General features: G+C 39.5%; 1 protein-coding gene across 3 annotated transcripts in view; it reads right to left on the bottom strand.

Annotated features, from left to right (window-relative positions):
• LOC121933286 (amyloid beta precursor protein binding family B member 1 interacting protein) overlaps positions 1-20,759 on the bottom strand; it is a 72,388-nt gene that overhangs the window by 23,986 nt on the left and 27,643 nt on the right. For all 3 annotated transcript variants that reach the window (XM_042472778.1, XM_042472779.1, XM_042472780.1), the window contains 5 exons: positions 12,817-12,888; positions 6,264-6,351; positions 5,442-5,740; positions 2,930-3,007; positions 690-849 (listed from right to left, as the gene is read on the bottom strand). In XM_042472778.1, coding sequence (XP_042328712.1) covers positions 690-849; positions 2,930-3,007; positions 5,442-5,740; positions 6,264-6,351; positions 12,817-12,888 — 697 coding nt within the window. Of the gene's footprint in view, positions 1-689; positions 850-2,929; positions 3,008-5,441; positions 5,741-6,263; positions 6,352-12,816; positions 12,889-20,759 lie in introns of those variants that run through there.

A 20,759-nucleotide genomic window follows, 5' to 3' on the forward strand; every position in this document is an offset into this window, starting at 1 on the left:
CAACATAATGCCTATGTGGCAAGGGTGGGGAAAGTGTACTCCATGACACACACGCAGCCCCTCAGTTCCACTTCTCCAAGCCTCTAAACCCTCCCCCCTGCCCCGATCCCCTCAACAGCCTCCCAACTCTTTAAAAACCATTTAAAAATTACCCAGTAATATTCTGACAACTTTTAGTCAAAACAATTCAAATGCAGCCACAAATGTGGAAGTGTACTTCTCTCACCACTCTGGGTGAGGTGGGTGGGTGGGTGGGGGACTGATTTTCTTTAAAGGCTCACAATCAGCCAAAATGGTGGCATTACAACACTTCTGTTACACCTGAAATAAGAATATGTAGCTGGAAGGAGGGTGGAATAGGCTCACTCGGCACTTGCTCATCGCTGCTCTATGGGGAGCATGTGGCAGCCCAAGACTGGCCTCCCACTGCATCACCAGTAATAAATCAGACTGCCAAATTTGGTGGCAAACCATTAAAAGCCATTAAAATAGATTTACTTGCACGTAAACAGCCATTGGTAGGAACTGGAGCCAATAAAAGGAAGAATTTATTGTTTTAAATGAGAAGCAATAGGAGCCAGGCTACAACAGAAGGATGTCACCAAAAATAGCATTATCAAGTTGCTTTCTGGCGAAGCTATACAGACACAACATGAGAGCCAAAGATCCTCAGATGCTTTGCAACTTACCAATTTGTAGCTCTGGGTATATTTCATAAAGGCACCAGTCAATACTGCAATTACAGTGGGTCTTTTCAAAGAGATTGTCCAAGACATCACGTGCCACTTGCCGTTCATCCACCATCAGAGACTTTGTGCTGTTATCATTCATGTGCACCTTGACAACAAGCTGGGGAGAGAATAATAGATGAGTCTGTTAATTTCAGCATGGACTAAAAAAGGCTAACATGCTGAAGATGCTGCCTGGGTTGATAAGCACTGAACAGCATTACCAATTCAAATAGATCATGTATCAAAAACTGGACTCTGAAAACAAAGCATCCTGGGTCATTTCCAAGCCAGCACCCCTTTCTTGTTTATGTGAGTATTATGTGCCTTCAAGTTGAAAACCTTAAGGTAGAGCTGGGCTGTCATAGGCAGGTATATTCCGTGACTTCGATCCAGGAGAAATAAACAACTATTACAGCCCTTTTAGGATCAGTGTAATATCCCATCTGAGAGTTAGTGACATGGCGATCCTGTGGACAAGATCTCTCCAAGACCCCCTGTCATCAACTGCTCTGCTCAGGTCCTACAGGGTCATGCTAGTGTATTCTCTGATGGAGTCTAACCATGAAGCATGTGGTCTTTCTACTACCACCATTTCCACCTTTCCTAATGTCATTGTCTTTTCTAATTATTTATTTCTTCTCATGTTGTGGCCAAAGTACAACAGCCTCAATTTAGTCATCTTGGTATCCAGACAGAGTTCAGGCTTGATGTGTTCTAGGAGCCATCTGTTTGTCTTTTTGGCTGTCCATAGTATTCTCAGTACAGCACAACATTTCAAATGAATTGATTTTCTTCTTATTGGCTTTCTTCACTGTCCAGCTCTCACAACCATACATGGTGATAGAGAATACAAATGCTTGGACAATCCTCACTTTAGTGTTCAGAGTTCTGTCATTACACTTTATGATCTTGTCCAGTTCTTTAATAACTGCCCTTCGCAGTCCTAGTCACCTTCTGATTTTCTGACAGCAATCGCTGTTCTGATCAATATTTGAACCAAGGTATGGTGATATAGCCGTGTAAAAACATCCCTGTAAAATAATCCAACCTGGTGTACACTAGGAGTTGCTGTGTGGTAGAATGTAAAGTCGCATGTAGTAACTTACATAATTATTATTTTTTATTTTTGTAACACCCCTACCCCGCCCAGATCACTAAAACTGGAAAAGGAGAACATAAACTGAATTAAATAAACAGATATGTTCTGACAGAAAGTTCTTCTGTTCATCACCAAGATGTAAAATATGAAGGTTCTGATCTTAAATTACATTTCTGTTAGCATAAGGAGTGGTAGTAGAATATCTGTCCCTTTTCCTTTTCTTATGTAACTCCCAAAAATCTCCCAAAGATCCCTCAAAATTCAGATGTGTCTAATGGAGGGGGAAGGTTATGAGAAGGCAAAGGGAAGTGAGAAAGTCCCTTTCCATGAATAGATTTGTATTCCAATAAAAGAAGTGATTTAAGTTAGGGTGTTGCAAGAAAATCAAACAGGAAGTTCTCAGTATCTTAAAGTTATTGTTTTAAGTACTTTGGGAGGGGGGGATACACCTACTAACCACACTTGCTGTTACAAGTAACTGAAGCATTGTTTGCAGCCTTATAGCCTGACATTTAATGCTTAAACTTTCCTGGTTAAAGAATAGCTATTAATGTTATCAGTAACGATTTCTATTTTAACTAAGGAAGGAAAGTGGATTATAAAAACTGGAAATGAAATTTTCACTCTGCTGTTCTAATGCATTGTTATGTAACTGTTTCCGTTTACTGATTTTAGTTGATTTAAGATTTTATTTCTTTTACTGGTTTTAGTTGTATTATTGCACATCTTTGTTTTATTATTAAATATTTTATTGTTATTAGATTTCTTAATTTGCATTGCAAACTGTCCTGGGAGAAATATTTATGAAGGGGAGTATCTAAATTGATTAAATTAAAAAAAATATGGGAGAGTCAAATTAAGTGATGATACTTGATAATATCTGTTTTGCAAGTTTTTTGTGAGTTGGATATAATTAGCCTTTTGGTTTCTGAAAAGTACCATTTTAGAACATGCTTTAGAAAAATAATCCTGTTATAATGGTAAAAAAAAAAACCAGAGGAAAAGGAACGATCCAATATGTGATAAAAGTGGCAGGATTAAAATACTAATATTCTGACTGTCAATACATCCCCCAATTGTTTAAACTTTGTCTTCCTACCTTTTTAACTTTAGCTTCCTTCAGTTTTTCTAGTGCAAGTTTAATCTTGTCAGCTTTTGCTTGTGCTTCTTGCTCTTCCTGAAAGAAAAAGGAAGAAAGATAGTAAATCATCTTTTAAAAGTGCCAAACTTCAACAAGGAAGCCCCTTCCCTGTTGCCATTTCATAAACATTTTAAATATTTCACTTTTGAAAAACAGTATCGGAGGCTTTCAGAGCCTCCTGTCCAGCAGGGCTTGCATACTACCTATCCATTTTACAAATAGACAAAAGCTCTTTCCTCTTTTATTCCTTCTCTCCCACAACGAACAGGGTTTGCCTCTACAATTACAATATCCTATTGGTGCTATTCTATTATTATTATTATTATTATTATTATTATTATTATTATTATTATTATTAACCTTTATTTATGAAGCGCTGTAAATTTACACAGCGCTGTACATGCAATCTTTTTAGTTAGACGGTTCCCTGCCCTCGGGCTTACAATCTAAAAAGACATGACACAGAAGGAGAAGGGAGTGGTGGAGGGAAAGGGTAAGAGGTCCAGCAGTTCCTCTCTACCTCTGAGGCCTGGACCAAGGCAGATGGACTGGAGGGAGGGCTTGGCTTCAAAATGGAAGTTTAATTTTCATCCAGGGAAAATACATACTCTCAAGTAGGATAATACATATACAATACATAGCAATACAGGAAATGGTTCGATAAACAGGCAACAAAAGAACATCAGATAGTAAGCGACAATTATGCAATGCCTGGGAAGGCTTCTCTGAACAGGATGGTTTTCAACTCCGTTTATTGATTCTTAAACTTTGCTGTACTGGGTGGGTGCTAGTCTGGTTGATTCCTGGCTGATTTATTATGGGCTACTATGTGTTCTTACCTAATGACTATCATAAAGACAGCTGACACCTCAATAACATGTTCTCTCTTTCGAAACTATTCCTTCACTCTAGAAATCATTATTCACAGAACCATTCTCTTTGGTTTTCACTTCAGCCTTAGCACTTCTAAAGATTGTCTTTTTAAAGTTATATGGAAAAATCAATTGCCTCTTCAGCAGGGCAACTTACATGGAAACATCAGTCCTTCAGTATTTTCATCTATTCTCATCATGGTCTCAATCTGTAGACAAATTGGTACCCTCCAGAAGTTTTGGACTTCAACTCCCACATATCCCAGCTAGCAAGGCCAACGGTCAGGGAACATCCCAAAACATCTGGAAAGCACCCGGAGCCTTATCTCATGGGAAAACAAATGGAAATGGAGCTGAGTATCAGCTTTCTCCCTGCCTTACCGTATGATTTGTAGTGCTTCAGTTCTCTTCCCACAGGAAATAGTTGTAAAAGTGTGTCTTTTCTCAAACAGATTTTTCTAGCTAAAAAAAGACATGCTTTTACAACTGTGTCTGTGGGAAGAAAACTTAAGCACTATGACATCATGTGATAAGTCACGGAGAAAGCCACTACTCTCCAGCTCTATTTCCACTTTGTTCATTTACTCATGCAATAAGGTTGCTTATCCGTCAAGCAACACCTGAAAAGAAGGAAGGGCAGTTGAGGCAGCTGAAGGGCAGTATTCAGTGTAAGGAAGACTATACTAGTCCATGTAGGGTGATCTCAATCTTATCTGTTTTCCCCCTTTGTGAACAAAAGAAAACTTCCTCGATAATTATACTCTGATTTCATCAACAGTCGTCAGGGGTGCTCAGAAGAAATTCAATTTACTTCAATACATCAGGGACATATATATGACTAATTTAGATTATTACCAATATCCTACATCAGATAATTAGGTCCAAAACACCCTGCAGAAATAATCCAGTTTGAGACTGCTTTAACTGCCCTGGCCAATGCTAGGGAATTCTGGGAACTGTAGTTTTGTGAGACATTTAACCTTCTCTGTCAGAGACCTCTGATGCCACAATAAACTACAATTACCAAGATTCCCTAGCACTGAGCTGGGACATTTAAAGCGGTCTCAAACTGGATTATTTTTGCAGTGTGTTTTGGATCTTAGTTATAAATGCATAATTAACGTCTTCTGGCTCAATCCTCCAAACCCACCTTAACATCCAGCAACCTCATTAGGTGTAGGAGATGTGTTCAGTTGGTACGTGGGGTGCAAAAAAGATTACCGTATGTTTCCATTCCTTCCCACCAGCAAGTAAGGCTGTGATGAGAGATTGTAACAGGGGTTTGGCTTTTGATTCTTGCAGCCTTGTTCCCTGGTGGGAAGGGGCTTGCAACATCATGCTCCTTGCATCCCAATCATAAACTGTATAGACCTTCGTTACTTGTTGCAGAAGCTGGCTGTTAAGGTTGGCTTGGGGGAGTATATACAAGAGTGCCACAATTCTAACTACCCTGCATACAGAGCAGTTATGGATTTGTAATTAGATTATGAATTCATAACTGCAACACAAAACACGCCAGTCTATACATTTGCTGGAATAAAAATATCTTCAGAACCATTTTAAAACCAAAGAGTAAGGTGATTCTCCCATCTGCTCACCTGAGTGAGTGGTTCAGGAGCCAGTTCTGACGGTGAAGGTGGGGGTGGAAGATCAAAGGTTAGTTCCGCAGGGGGAGGTGGCAAATCATCCTCAACACATGCAGCAGAAATATTTGGAAGGTCTGACTGATATCCGTAAGTGGCAGCAGAATTTGCTGGAGGTTGATTCACAACACTTTGGTGGTTGCTGGGCACATCCTTTTGTCCATGGAGTGTGGACTTTTCTACTTCACTTATATTTGCTACAAGATCAGCCATTAAAGCATCCAAATCAGTATCTTCCAAAGCATTTAAAGATTCTGTTACAGGAAAAAAAGGTAAAATACATCAAAGGTCTCTCCACCAAGGAACATCAGTACTATTAGAAAGATGAGAACCTCCTCCCCACACTATCATGAGAAATGCTTCCATTTTTCAGTAACTTTATTCTAAGTCAAAAATATTAAAAAAAAAAAGTCAAAATTACTTTCTTAGGCCTTTTTGCCCATTAAAATTGTCGCCTCTTCTCCTGAGCATTAACCACCAGACTAAAGTATCAGAAACATGATTTGCACAGAAAGTGAACGATAATAAATGGGTTTGAAATTCAAAACCAAGAAAGTATTTTGGGAGCTAACTCCCCCCCCCCCCCAATAATCCAAACCTCTTGCATTTAAACCTTTCAAGACTAGGCATAATTAATTTTAAACTTTCAAAATTAACAAATTATTTTGGAAAGAGAAAAAAATCCCATTTAGCTTTTTCCCTACTCATCTTCTTTCTCCCCACAAACCTATCCCCCTGGTCTTTATTTTCCCAGTAGGACAAAAGACTAGAACTTACCATTTAAATCTTTAAATCCAACTGCAAAATTAAATTCATCATTAGATTCTTTCCTAGGTGGTGGTGGGACAGTTTCCATTCCCAGACTCTGATAAAGAAGAAGAAAAATAAATGCCACAGTCACTTTTCATTGGTTGTGTAAATGTTATATCTCCTAAAATAAGGATATATACAAATTTCCAGATGCTGATTCTTTAACAGAAGAAAATGAATTTTATCACTGTGAGACTGTATCCTTTTCTCTAGAATACCTTTCCCTCAGTTTTAACAACAAATACATTTGCACCCTTGCATGTTATGAGAGTCTTGCATTATCTGCCATGTGTGCAATGCAAACGTAATAAGAGAGAGAGATGAACATTTGTCTAAGGTCCCTTTTATACTACATGATTATAGCCAAGATTGATAAAGAGATCAATCACAGATTAGCAAAGGCATTCACAAAAGAGTCTGAAGTAACAAACACTTGAGGCGAAGCACAAAAATCAGTGTGTATAGAGCCATTGTACTGTCTATTCTCCTGTATGGGTCTGAAACATGGGTCACCTATTGCCAACATCTACAACTCCTCGAACGCTTTTATCAGAGCTGTTTACATACAATTCTAAATATACACTGGACTGACTATGTGACAAATGTTGCTGTCCTTGAGCAAGCTGGGATCACCAGCATTGAGGCCATGCTACTGAGGACGCAGCTGCACTGGGCAGGACACGTTTCTAGGATGGAGGACCATCGCTTCCTAAAAATAATACTCTACGGTGAACTCGCCATGGGTCAGAGTAAAAGGGGTGCCCCAAAGAAGAGATACAAGGACTCCCTGAAACAATAGCTTAGGCTTGGCCAAATCGATCACCAACAATGGTCCTCCCTGGCCTCGAATCGGGAGGCATGGAGACACACATCCACGATGCTGCAGCCTTTTTCAAAAACTCACGCCGAATGAGTCTCAAAGAGAAACGACAATGCAGAAAGAACCACAACTTGGAAACATCACCCAAAAAGACATTTTGCTGTGCTTTCTGCAACCGGACCTGTTTATCTCAGATCGGCCTTTTTAATCATCAACACGCTTGTAGAAAACGTGGGATATGTCCTTCCTAAATCTTCGTTCACGAAAAAAGCCAAAGATAGTATTATGACTCAACTTTAACAGCCATGACAACATTCTATGGAATCCTGGGATTTGTAGTCCTCTCTGGCTGAGAATTATAAATATTGCTCCCTAAAGACTAAGGGCCAATTCACACCAAACTATTATAGTAATATATTCCATTGAACTGCATGGAAAACATAATCAACACAGATAATAGCCATCAATAACATTTTACGAGTCTCGCCTAATCCCCTTTTAAAACCCATTTAAATTGGTAGCCACTACTACATCCTATGGAAACAAACTCAGAGATTAGCACTGTACCCCATGAAGAATTACTTCTTTTTTCCTTGTCTTGACTATCCCACCATTCAACTTTACTGGTTCTATTATTACAAAAGATAAAGAAAAGGAAATCACATTTACTGGAACTTGTAAAGAAGCCCCATGAATGCTGATTCACTAGGGGAAACGGCCCTTAAACAAAGTTCAAACACTGCTCCTCTCTCTCCTGCCTTTAAGTGAGAAAAACTGAAGCATTTTAGGGGAAAACATTTCCCCCAAGATCAATATTTGGTTACCCAACCTGGAATCTTGGTCCTTGGTTTAGACGTGAAATGCTTAATTAATACTGCCACAATACTAAGTATTTTTGCTCTTCACAATGCTGTGCTCACATGCAGTGAAATTCAAGGCAAGGGCCAATCGCATATAGTAAGATTATCTGAGTTTGCTTCTTGCTTGTATTCTTGCTAAACAGCAGCTGTAGGGGAAGTGGGGAATGATCATAGCAGAGCAACAGGATTCCTCCAACTGAATCAAGGAAGAAAGGAGACTTTTGCTGGGTCCTTAGGACAGGGTTAAATTGTGAGTTCCTCCGTCCTGATTCTGAGCACCCATTTTAAAGATTTTTTTTGTTCAAACCCAGAAAGGTGAAATACAATTAAACGTTTTACAAATTTTCTGATCCATCTTGGTTTCATGGAAAATCTATGATGGGGAGGTCATACACTCACACACAGTTGGCCCTCTGTATCTAGAGATTCTGCATTCATAGATTCAACCATCCACCACTTGGAAATGTGTGGGGTTTTTTTGGGGGGGGGGATCCAAAAATCAAATCTTGTTTTAGTCATTTTATATAAGGGACACCCTTTTACTATGTCATTTTATATAACAGGAATTGAGTATCCACAGATTTTGGTAACCAAGAGGTCCTGGAACCAAACCCCCATGGATACTAAGGGCCCATTGTGTGTGTGTGTGCGTGTGTGTGTGTGTGTGTGTATACTAGCCTTTTTGTAAAAATGGCTACACAAGTCCTAAACATTGGCACGTTACAGATGCGCCTATAGTATGTTCCCCAGGACGTACTAGGGTTAGGAAGGGGCGTCACTTCCTGACGCCCCTAACCCTAGTACGTATTGGGTCTGTACAAAATGGCAGCGCATAGTGTCCGCACGTCGCGCCCTGGATGTGACGCTGTGAGTGCATGACTAGCGCCTCGCAGCGTCACATCCGGGGCGCAAAAAGAAGCACCATTTTGGGGCTTCTTTTTGCTCCGTGACGGAGCCGTGCAGTTTGGCCGCTGCAGCTCCCTCGTGGAGCAACTGGAAGCGCCAGCAGACCACCGCTTTTAGGCAGTCTGTAACGTGCCTGAATTAGGGCTGATGTACTAATTCAAGAGGTGTGTGTGTCAAAATGGTGCTGAAATATTATTACATGTCTTTTATTGCCTTTCACCCCTTATCCCCATAGGACCAAGAAGAAGAGTGGCCTCTGGCTGTATTGCTATCCCTCTAGATCAGAGGTTCCAAACCTTTTTGACTCTCAGAGCCCTTATTTCTATGGCAGAGGCTCCATGTCTTACAAGCTAATGGTGTTTAGGAGTATATTATATAATATATAAGAATATATTATTTTTCTTTACTTGCATTCAATTTTTGTTTCTTTCACTTTCCTGGAATGGCCGTGGAGCACCTGAAAAGTGCATACAGCGCCCTAAAGGCTTCTCAGAGCACAGGTTGGGAATCGCTGCTCTAGACAATCTTAATTGACAACATAATCACTTTTCTTTTCCTACATGTTTTTTAGTATTTTTGCCTCATGAAGAAGTCAGTGAAATTTCAAAAGTTTGCATCTGGTTGGCCAATAATGATATCACTCTTTTGCATTTTGTTGTATTTTTCCTGTACTGTTTTCTCAACAAAATCACTTTCTTCAAAGCTTCTGTTTCCTTTCCCAGTATGACAAGTAGCAACCTAAGGAAGAGGAATTTAGTTTGGAGAAATGTTGGAGAAAGGAGGATTTATTCTCCCTGTCAGTACCATGGCCTCAGATCCAGTTCAGGACCCCTTGTAAAAGAAAAGAATAACATCATGGAAAGTAGTAAACCTCTCATCTTCAGTATCTTGTCCGATTTGACCAACACAGTCACGTTGATAAGAAGTACCTATTTATTTATCAAATTTATATTTCACCTTCCTCCAAAAGGCACTCCAGGAAGTTCCAGGAAAATGCAGGCAATTAAAATGTAAAGCAATTTAAAAATGCATCAACAAAAGAAAAACAACAGCTATCTAGTTAAAAGTTTCTTCCAGAGCAAGCTATCATGGGGTCTGAACACACAGGCCAAAATAAAGCTGCTTCGGATCACTTTGGAGGTATGCTATTTAAATGATTCATGTGTTCTAAGAGGCCGGAAGCCACACTAAAGCCACGCTCCAGTCCTAAGGACTGGAGCTCAGCTTTGTGCAGCATCTGGCCTCTTAAGATGTGTGTCATTTAAGCAGCATACATCCAAAGTGACCCGAAGCAACTTTATTTTGGCCTGTCTGTTTGGGCCCTTAATTGCCAAAAGCCTGCATAAATGACCAGCAGAAGGAAGAACAGGGAAGATGACAGCTAAACTTCTGGTTGGTAGGAAGTACCACAGCCTGGAAGCAACCACTTGAAAATCTTCCTCTCAACTCCCTCACTTCATGTGCTTTCATGAGTGGTGGAACCAAGAAATGGACCTTCTTCTAAGATCTCAAAGCCATCAAAAGAGCTGAAGTAGACACAAGATATAGTGTAGCATTGTACAACAGTGCATCTACACTGTAGAAAAGAATACAGTTTGACCCAATTTAACTGTCATGACTCCATCCTACAGAATCCTCAGATCTACAGTTTTGTGAGGCATCAGCACTCCTTGGCAGAGAAGGCTAAAGACCTTGTAAAACTTCAAATCCAAAGATTTTTAGGCTGGAGCTACAGTATTTAAAGTGGTATCAAACTGCATTATTTTACAGAGTAGATGTACCCTGAGTAACCTTGTATAGGCTGGTAAACTAATCAGAATAGAATAGTAGGAGTGTGAAATATACATATTTTTAAAACCTTGCTGTAATAATCTTCATAAAGTTAAAATGTATCATAGGGAGAATTAGATCGAAGGGGCAGATTCTGCCTCCCCCCCAATGGTTATACGTTCCTCGTCCTTCAAATGTACTTCTCATTTACCCCTTCTCTTTCTCAACATTTTAGATTGTCATATATTTGCCCAGGCTAAAAATAGGAATAGTAGTTGGTAAGAAGAAAATGCGACTTCCTCTTCAAAGTTAATGCTTAGGGGAATGAGGGAATTGATACAATCTGACTTATAAGGAAACAAAATTAACATAGACAAAAAATGTATAAGAGCAGCACAAAAGGCTTTACTATGCACCATTTCAAGCAAATGGCTTTAAAATAACAAAGCTGTGCTCAGATGATTTTGAATTAAATTGGTCAACTGGTTTTCAGTTGCTTAGTATTGCTCAATGCATTGTTACTGAAATCAGTATTAAAACATTTGTTGTTGTATGTTGGTTCTTTATCACTGTACAGATTACCCAGAGCATTCAGATTACAGGTCGGCAACTATGCCTTTATGGCTGCATGTGGCTCCTGTCCTAATTTCACAAGTTGTGTTAAAATTCAGGCCTCTGCAAGAGCCATCTGTTCCTTCCCCAGCAACCCTCTTGATGTGGAGCAAGAGAGAAACAATACAGAGAGAACCACCAAAGAGAGAATCAGTAAATTAATCTGTTTTGGGCTTTGGATCAGCTTTCACCCAGCTTTCTGCCAGCATGTGGCCCCCACATGATTAATCCCAAGGGAACACTGGAAAAAGACTGACAATCCCAATCTAGATACATATTCAAGGCGAAGGTTGAGTGCAATCATATCCTGGATGTGCATGCAAGTGACAGCAATACTACTGCCCTCTGAAAGCTCCATGCTGCATCAGAATAGCAACTGTGGGAGGTACAAACAGAAATTGGCTGAAATATGTGCATAGCTTCATATGCACAGTTCCTCCTACCATCCAGCAACTGCAAAGCCCCAAAAGGGGCTCTACCTGCTGTTGGGGAAGGAAAAGAGATGACTCAACCACAGTTCAGTTTGGAAAGATGAGAGTGTGCTCTCAAAATCATGTGCACCCACCGTTTCCTTTCCCCAGGAGCTCAGAGCAGCTAAGCCTTCATGGGATGAATAAAGGGAGCAGCAGTAGCACCTCCCTAGGTTTGATAGGTGGTTAGGGCTACCATAATTCTCTTCCACAGGGGGGGGGGGGGGGGGGGAGATATGAAACTGGATTGGCAGATTTGTTGACAAGCTCATCCAAAACCACCACCACCACCACCACCACCACCACCACACACACACACACCACATTTTGACATCTAACATTGGTTTATTACATATTTCCATTGTTGTTGTTAGTTTCACTCCTGCCTCAAGAAATCCAGGATCTGCTACTTTAAATGGTGCAGCCACTCAGGACATTTTTCAGATCCTTCCATCTGTGATTTTCCTGGTTTTCTGGGACAAATGACAAGCCTACAGGTGGCAGGCAAGGGTGGCTTTTGGACAGACCTCAAGGACAAGGGGAAAAAACCCTGTCTCAAAGAGTGTAAAGTCCACTTATGCACACTACAAGTGTGCCAGCCATATTGTCCAATATCTCTGATTTGCACACAGGGACTGTTCTTTTAAGGGCTTCCATTTTCTTCTATAAACAGAGGAATATCCTTTGTACAGAACAAGTTAACCTAGTCCACATAGAAAATATTTGCCTTTATACAAAAGAAAGGGAAGCCCCTAGGTTTTGGATTGTGCCCATACCTTACAGTTTCATTTACAAGCTGAATGTAATACAAGAAATGATAGAATTGCTCTCTCCTTAAGCATAAAGAGACATTTTTTTTTGCTTCAGGTGCAAAGGTTTTTAAAATTGATATTGTTTGTGCCGCAGTGAGTTACTCTAGGTGAAGTTATTTTACAGATAATGTAAACACATTAAATGAGGTGTCAATAGTCATTTGCTGAAATTAATTTCTGCTGTTTATTAAAATGAAGTGGAAATTAGAAACTCCAGAAGAAACAGAAAACAGGATTCTCTTTTCTTTCAGTTAAGAAAACATACTTTACCTGGGTCAGCAAATCCATTTCCCCCAGTAGGTTGCTGAACATCTGATCTATATCATCACATGCTTCCTCCATCTAAAAAACAAAAATCAGACATGGGTGAGAATACTCCATTTTACTGTTTACATAGAACACAGGAAATATTTCTGCAAGAGAAAAGTATTGCCCTCTTATCATTAAAACTAAAGGAACTTAAATGTTAAATGAGTTGAGTGCTCAAGAGTGCAGTGAGTCTCTCCTGAATATTACTAAGTCTAGTGAGAACCCAATGTAATAAACAATTTCATCTTTTTTAAAAAGCTTTGGGAAACTTCCTCCAAAGTGGCCCATTGATTACCAAGGATGTCTTTTTCAGCCCTGAAGAAATATTTTCACACTCTGATTCAGACTTCTAGTCAAGCAAGGTTTAAAGTAAATTCAAAACCTTTATTTGCTCTTTTACAACTTAGCTGATCCCTGGAGAAGTTTAATTAATTAGAGAATGCCTGCAAGGTGGAAAAACAAAATGCCAAGAACCTATACTACAAATCTCTACAAAGGACTGAAACTTTCTAATTACAGCTACCAATTCTGGCATTACTCAGTAAAGAACAGAAAAAAAGGACTACTGTGTCCTTATCAGGATTTGTGTGATTGTGTGTGCCTTCAATTTCCCTATCACTTTATGGTAACCCCATTAATTTCATAGGGTTTCCTTGGGCAAGTAATACTCAGAGGTGGTTTGCCAATTCCTTCCACTGAAATATAGCCTATAGCACCCAGTGTTCATTGTGTAACCAAGTATTAACCATTGGCAGTGGTTCCCAATTTTTGGTCTTCCAGGTGGGTTGAACTTCAGTTCCCATAATTCCTAGCTGTTGGCCACATTGGCTGGTACTTTTGGGATCTGAGGTTCAAAAGAAATAGAGGACTAAAAGTTTGGAACCACTGCCTTAGAGCATTTAGTCTCTACTAGGATTTACTTGAACAGAAATGGAAGTCATAGGATAGATGGTGAAAAGATCCAGATACTTCAAAAGATATCACCAGTGACCAACTGACCATGAGTGCTTAACCTGGGCACAAAAAATCCATCATTTATTTATTTAGTACACTATGCTGACACATGTGCTATTGTCAGGCAGACTTCCATCCAGGCAACTGGTGGCTAGAGCCAAGTCTGGTCAACTTTAACAAGACAGCCTATCAGATCATACATTCCACATGCAAATCTTGGAACCTCTAAGTATGGCCATTGGGACCCACCCAGAAGACCTCTCTAGCCCTCAGCCCCACCAGCAGCAGTTTTTTAAAACTTGGGGAGAAAAGTTGGCCAATTTTTTTTTGTCCCCCTAACAGGCGAAACCTGCATAAAAAGCAATGTTGTTCTTCTCCTAACCCTGCAAAAAAAAAAAAAAAAAAACCCCAACCCCCCCCCCCCCCCCCCCAAAAAAGCGAGAAATTGACTGAAAATCAGCCAAAATGGCAGCCGGAAGTGCCATTCCATCACTACAGGTGCACTAAAACCTGCTGGTGCAAGTCTGTGGAATGGGCACAGGGATGGAAAAGGCCCCAGCCCTGTGCAGTTGCCCACCTCTGTTCTAGTATTTCTGGCCACAGTTAACATCAGGGGTGTAGTTGGAGTGGAGGGCAAAACAAGGCCATTTCCCCTCCAAATAAGAATTCTGCTCCCATGAACATTTCTTTCAATCCCCAAATTTCTAGATTGGAGAGTCTGTGAAAATTATTCACACCTAGAACTCTTTGTACATTTGTTTGCATTTCTTTGTTGACTCTTTCTGCCCCTTTTCTTAGGTGTCTTTCTAAATGAACAACTGAAGTTTTAAGTAACTGCATTGCTAGAAATTTGGGGACTCAAGAAAAGTTTCACAGAGAAGTGGGGAATTCTTACTGGAAGCAATGGTCTTACCCCCCACATAGCTACACTTTCTCAGAATAACTACACCAATAAAGGTATCACTTACGGATTTTGTTTGTACGGTATTTATTAAATGGCCAACACAGCTACCCCTGCATGTTTACCACCTTCAGTTAAACTAAAATCAAGCCATAGCTAAAATTCAGCAATGACAAACCCAATTGTGAAAAGTATTAGTGGTAGTACAGTATAGTGAAAACTGTGAAACATACTGGAGGCATACTAGCAAGTTTTCTATTTATATTATATAATCTTCCTTCCAGTGATGTATGGTGTTTTGAATCAGTCAGCATCTATTATCCATGACATTTGGTGTCACTGTAAGCTGACACAAGTGAGACAGCTGTCCCTGACCAAGTGGACTGCTTGCTCTAAATGCAGCGTTTTGCATTGGTTCGTCTACTGTGTTTCTACACCTCCTATGAAATGGATGAGAAATGCAGGAATCTCCAATGTAGCAGCATTAGCAGCTGTACATCGGGGTTGTTACAAGCACAATAAAGCCAGGATGCGATGATCTGAAGTGCAAAAGGCTCCATTTTTGTTCTGAAGCTATATATGAGTCAAGACATATAAATTAAGAAATAATGACAAATGCAATTATGCTGTTTGATGTAAGGAATACACACTTCCAAATTAATTTGTATCTTACCAGAAATGCTAACAGAGGAGCAGAACTAGCACCCACCAGGTAAGGGACAGACGCTAAAAGGTTCAGGATAGTAAGTAAAACAGTATAAAGTGTATACCAACCACATGATTATGAAGTGGAGGAATACACAAATCATAATTCTGGCACTTGTTACTTGAGGAAATGAATCAGTCCAGGGAAAGATGGAAATAGGATAACAGAAAAATAGTTAACCTCCCTCCTGATTTTTTTTTCCTATTTGGAAAAATGTAGTCTCCTGTCCAAAAACTGATCACTATTCAATGTCATAAGATCAATCCTAAGAGTATCACTATTACTGCTTAGCTCAATTCCTACTGGAGTTATCAGTCTGTGCGTGTATGTTGTTGTTGTTATCTTATACCTCACCTTTCTCCAAATATAGGGTCTCAAGGCGGCGTATGTGCATGCATACTAACACAGAGAGACATACCACATACACACACTTACTCTAAGGGTCAGCATAGTGTAGTGGCTTGAGTAATTGAACTAATACTCCAGGAGAACATGGTTCAAATCTGCCATGGAAACTCAGTTGGTGATCCTGGGTAACTCATACTCTCTCAGGTTCAATGGCAAATAACCTGTGAACAAATCTTGTTGAGAAAATCCTGTGATAGGTTTGCCTTTGGTTTGCCATGTCAGGATCTACTTGAAGGGACATAACAATAATAACAGCAGCAGTAGCAGCAGCATTGAGAAACCTTTATTTTTGAGAGAGATCTTGGTTTTTCCAATACATGCAGGTTTGTATGCTGCCAATGTGTGTGTCAAACTGACACCAGATAATATTTATAACTTGTTAATGTTAATCATTAATCATTCATGCATTTTAAAAGTGTGGCCACATTAGCTGAAAAAAAGATATAAAATTATGAAGACCCCCCCCCCCCAATAGACACATCTTGGAAGTGAATGTCTTTGAATTCAATTGAGGTTCCAAACAAACACAATTAGAATTGGGCTCTCAGAATAACTCCATGTAGTAAGAAATATCTCCTAGATGATGAAAATAGCTGTTTATTCCACATTCTACCACAGTGAATTGCCAACTGTTTTTCTTCCTAGCTCAGAGTTTTTAACACTCTTCCGATGATAGGGAATTAATATGGATTAATAGAGAGCAAAATTGTCCATTCACTTCTGGAAAGAAATAGCAGTCATGAGTTTATGGCTAATGCCTATACAACTGAGAAATGGCTGTAATACTCTAGCATACTCCACAAGGTTTGTCATACCGTAAATGAATGGTAGCAAGGCAGTATGTTACTGACAAACTGAACAGACCAGTGATCTGAGTAGATATGGTAATTGCTGGGGAAAGAAATGAGCAAGAAGGCCCCCTAGGCATATAGCTTAGTAAAATGCCATTTAAACTGGTTCATATTTATGAGATTAAGATGAGGTTATCAGTTGGGCAACTCTATTCTAAGAGAACAATTTCACTTGAGCAACAAAAACAAATGCAGACTGCAAATGAGATGGCATCCTCCCCTTACCAGCAGGGGTGAAGCTAGCTGCCAGAATCACACTGAAAGTCCAAAATTACCCAAAATAATGCACAGCACCTTGCCTAAAAGAACACTGATTGGGAAACAGCTGAGATCCTTTTGCCAACTCCTTCCCACCCTCCCAGAAAATACCTCACACAGTAAATGGTGGAAATGGTGTGGTCCAGAAAATGATCCCAAGCCAGTACCTTCTGCTTATCAGCACCATGGATGAGTTCGGATCCTGGATTCGCATAAGAGCAAGCTACTTGTACTGGCACTACCCAATGAAAAGATCTATTGTGTTAATGCAGCATCAACACAATTTAATTGTATTACATTTTGCCACACTGTAAACCTGCAACATGAACGATTGCCTAATACACCTAACCATTTCATTGGTTTGTTTATTTTAGTTGAATTTTCCCAATAAAATATCACTTACTTACACTACAGAAGACAGACCAATCCCCATCTCATAGCCCAAAACCTTTCCTCTGTCTCAATTGAGAAAAACACACAGGCATGTGTCATTATATATCACATATAGCAGGCATAATCAGCCAGCTTCTTATGCTGAACATACAGTATACATTTTAAAATTCTTTCCGAATTAAGAACATGTCACTCAGCCTACTATCACATTAGTATAATTATTATTATTATTATTATTATTATTATTATTATTATTATTATTATTATTGATAGTATTTATATGCTGCTCTTCAGCCAAAAGGCTATCAGAGCAGCTTACATTTTTTTAAAATTAGACATTTCCCTGTCATCATGTTTTAAAATGTCGACACTGTAGGAAACAGAAGTTCTCTTTTATCATCACACTATACCATATTTTGCCTGTTATTCCAGACACCATTCTTAATCAACATGATTACTCGAAGTACTGAAAATGCTGTTCTGTACATCAGAAAACAGGTAGGGGAAAAAGTCATCTTCCTTATAACACTTTGTTATTTTTAGGCTTAGGCTCTATGCCTGGAACGCAGATGTTTACGTCTAGAATGCTAACTTATAATTTAATGAGTAGTAAAAGAAAGATATAAGAGAAACTAGTCTTTCCTTTGTTTTAGCATTCACTGCACTATTGTCAAATAAACAGAAATTCCAAATTTTATCACCAAACAGATGGGCTATCAGCAACTGTAATTTCTGACATCCAAAACTGATTAGTGTGAAATCAAATAAAAATTTGCCCTTAGGCAGGATGGATTTATAGGTATTCAAGGATTATTATTTGCGCTCGATTGCAACATGAGCTCAGACATGTATTTGTAATAGGGAAATTTGTTAAAGTGGCAATTTGCCTGCTTTCCTTGATGTTGTTTATTAATGATGTGTAAAAAGATTTTGAAATTGAACTTGATATTGTTTTACAAGACTAAAATTATGGAGTCCCTTATTCCACAGAAAGATTCAGACAAATCTGCAATGCTGAACTGTAAAATAGGATGAAATCACAGTACAGTTTTCTTGTACTGTTCAGTAGTAAGATGGAAGCACAGTTGTCAGCTTGGTGGGAAAACAAGATGGCAGATCAACAGCAATTTGGCATTGCACCACATGGAAAGTAGTGTAGGAACAGAAGGTACTTTTCGCTCAGCACCCATTCTGTGAGAGTGGTGAGATAAGCCATGCAACTCATCTTGGAGTAGCCATCAAGAACCAGTGTGCATTCAGTATCTAGTATTGAGCACTTAGTACTGAGTATTTAGACTGTGGGAGATCAGAAGAAGAATGAAAGTAGTGCTCTTAGTACACAGTATGAGCACTGCCTGAATGAGCCCTTAGTATCCTGGCCTGATATTACATTGGCTCCATTAGTGATAATGAAAATCTGTTTCACAACACCGAGCTACACAATCAGCAGAGTCCCATTGGTCTATTATACATTTAGTGACTGACTCACATACTCAACTTGTATGCCAGATGGGTGCAGTTACTATCCTGAACATACCCGGTCTTGTCTATTTGGGAAAGTAAGCAGAGATGGGTCTGATTAGTACACAAATGTAAGAGCACCAGGTAGTATCAGAGAGCTCCAGTGAGGGCTTGGAAAGAACCCTACCTGGTAGACAGGTATTTGACAGTATAATGGTGGATGGGCCTATGATCGGCATCAGTATAAGGCAGCTTCCTATGATCTATGGTGGTATCTCTGTAAGTACTGTAAGTACTCTTTAAGTACTGTACATGATGTTAAGGGTGTTGTGGCTATTGGGTTAGAGTGTGCCACATGTCAGGGGGGAAACAGACTGACACAAAGGGGCGGCTTGAAGCCACCCCTGCCCCAGACACCTCAGGACCATGGCAATCACACGCTGCAGTCCCAAAGGCACCCTCTGCCATGGGCTCAAATTGGAGTGGAAAATTTTGGGGCCGGGTTTCCGGCGTGTCTTGGGGCCACGTGTCATCTAATCACCATGCCTCCAAGCCATGAGGAAGCCGACTTTTTTCAGTCCATCTGTTTGGGCCCTTACTTCTTCAGGACAGGTTCATCATGCCCACCAACATTTCACAGATGAAAACTACCATATATACTCTATTAATCAACCTCATGTATAAGTCAAGGGCAGGTTTTGGGACCAAATTCATATATTTTGATATGACCTGTGGATAAGTTGAGGGGAAAAAATTAGGGCCATGTAACAAAGGATGTAAAGGATGAAACAAAGGAAAACAATGTCAAAGTACTTACAAAACTTCAGCAATCATAATTATTCGTGATCACACTAAAGGCTGGGTGGATGAGAGAGTAGAGGGTGGTCAGTGCTTCCAGGACAGATTATATTTTTGCCTTTCACCTGGGGACAGTTCCTTTTTTGATAAGAGTTGACCAGTGGATAAGTCAACACACGTTTTTTGAGTCAAATTTCTGACTAAAATTTCTAGACTTTTACATGAGTATACACAGTAGGACATGTGTGTCCAAGCAACATCAAAGTATGGTCAAGATGGCAAAAGTTATTAAGGAGGACAGACTGAAAAGTTAAGGTAGGCTGTAGCAGTTTGCTTTTGCCTGAGCCTACTGGAAACACTCCTGAGCTAATTTAATGTCAACTGCTTTTGCACTCTGATCTCAGTTGCAACTGAAGTAAGCTGAGGACAAAGAGAGAAAGTGGGAGGAGGAGAAAAACTGGGTCATTTTGAAAGCAGCTGAGAAGTGGGACAGCACAGAAAGCTTTTAAAGAACACCATGGGCGTGTCACATTATTTTAAAGTATATGGTTTTAAGTGCTTTTATATTTTAAATTGTATTTGATTTTTTAAAATGATCTGTTTTAATATTATAATTTAATATTATAACAGTTTAATTCCATTTTAATTGTCACTTTTGTAAGTTTTTAATTGCACTATGTTTTTAGACTGTAAGCTGCTTTGAATCCCAATTTTTTTTGGGGGGGAATGGAGTATAAATACATTAATAATAATAATAATAATAATAATACAAAAATTAAAAAGATTAGTGGGAAGATATACTTCTATTAGGAGATATACTTCTATTAGGGGTTGTAGGTGCACAAACCTACAACCCTCAGTTGTAGGTTTGTGCACCTACAACTCTCATTTGCATGGCAAATGGTATGGAATTTGTGGAGTTGCAGTTCAAGACATTTAGAAGTCTGGAAATTGCCCACAATTAAGAAATTGTTTATTCCCCCACAGTACCAATAAAATGTAGAGACAGATCAGTAGTATTTCCAGGCCAGCTCCATGCTCATCTCAAGTAACTGGAAATAGCAGCAAAGAAAAGGAGCGGAGATTTCTAAACACTAAGCTTATGTGAAGGAGGCTTTTCCTTCCTTCTGAACAAGATTACTACCAAGAAGGGCTACTGATGGAACTGGAAAAA

This window comes from Sceloporus undulatus, chromosome 6 (assembly GCF_019175285.1).
Source record: "Sceloporus undulatus isolate JIND9_A2432 ecotype Alabama chromosome 6, SceUnd_v1.1, whole genome shotgun sequence".
Lineage (NCBI taxonomy): Eukaryota > Metazoa > Chordata > Lepidosauria > Squamata > Phrynosomatidae > Sceloporus > Sceloporus undulatus.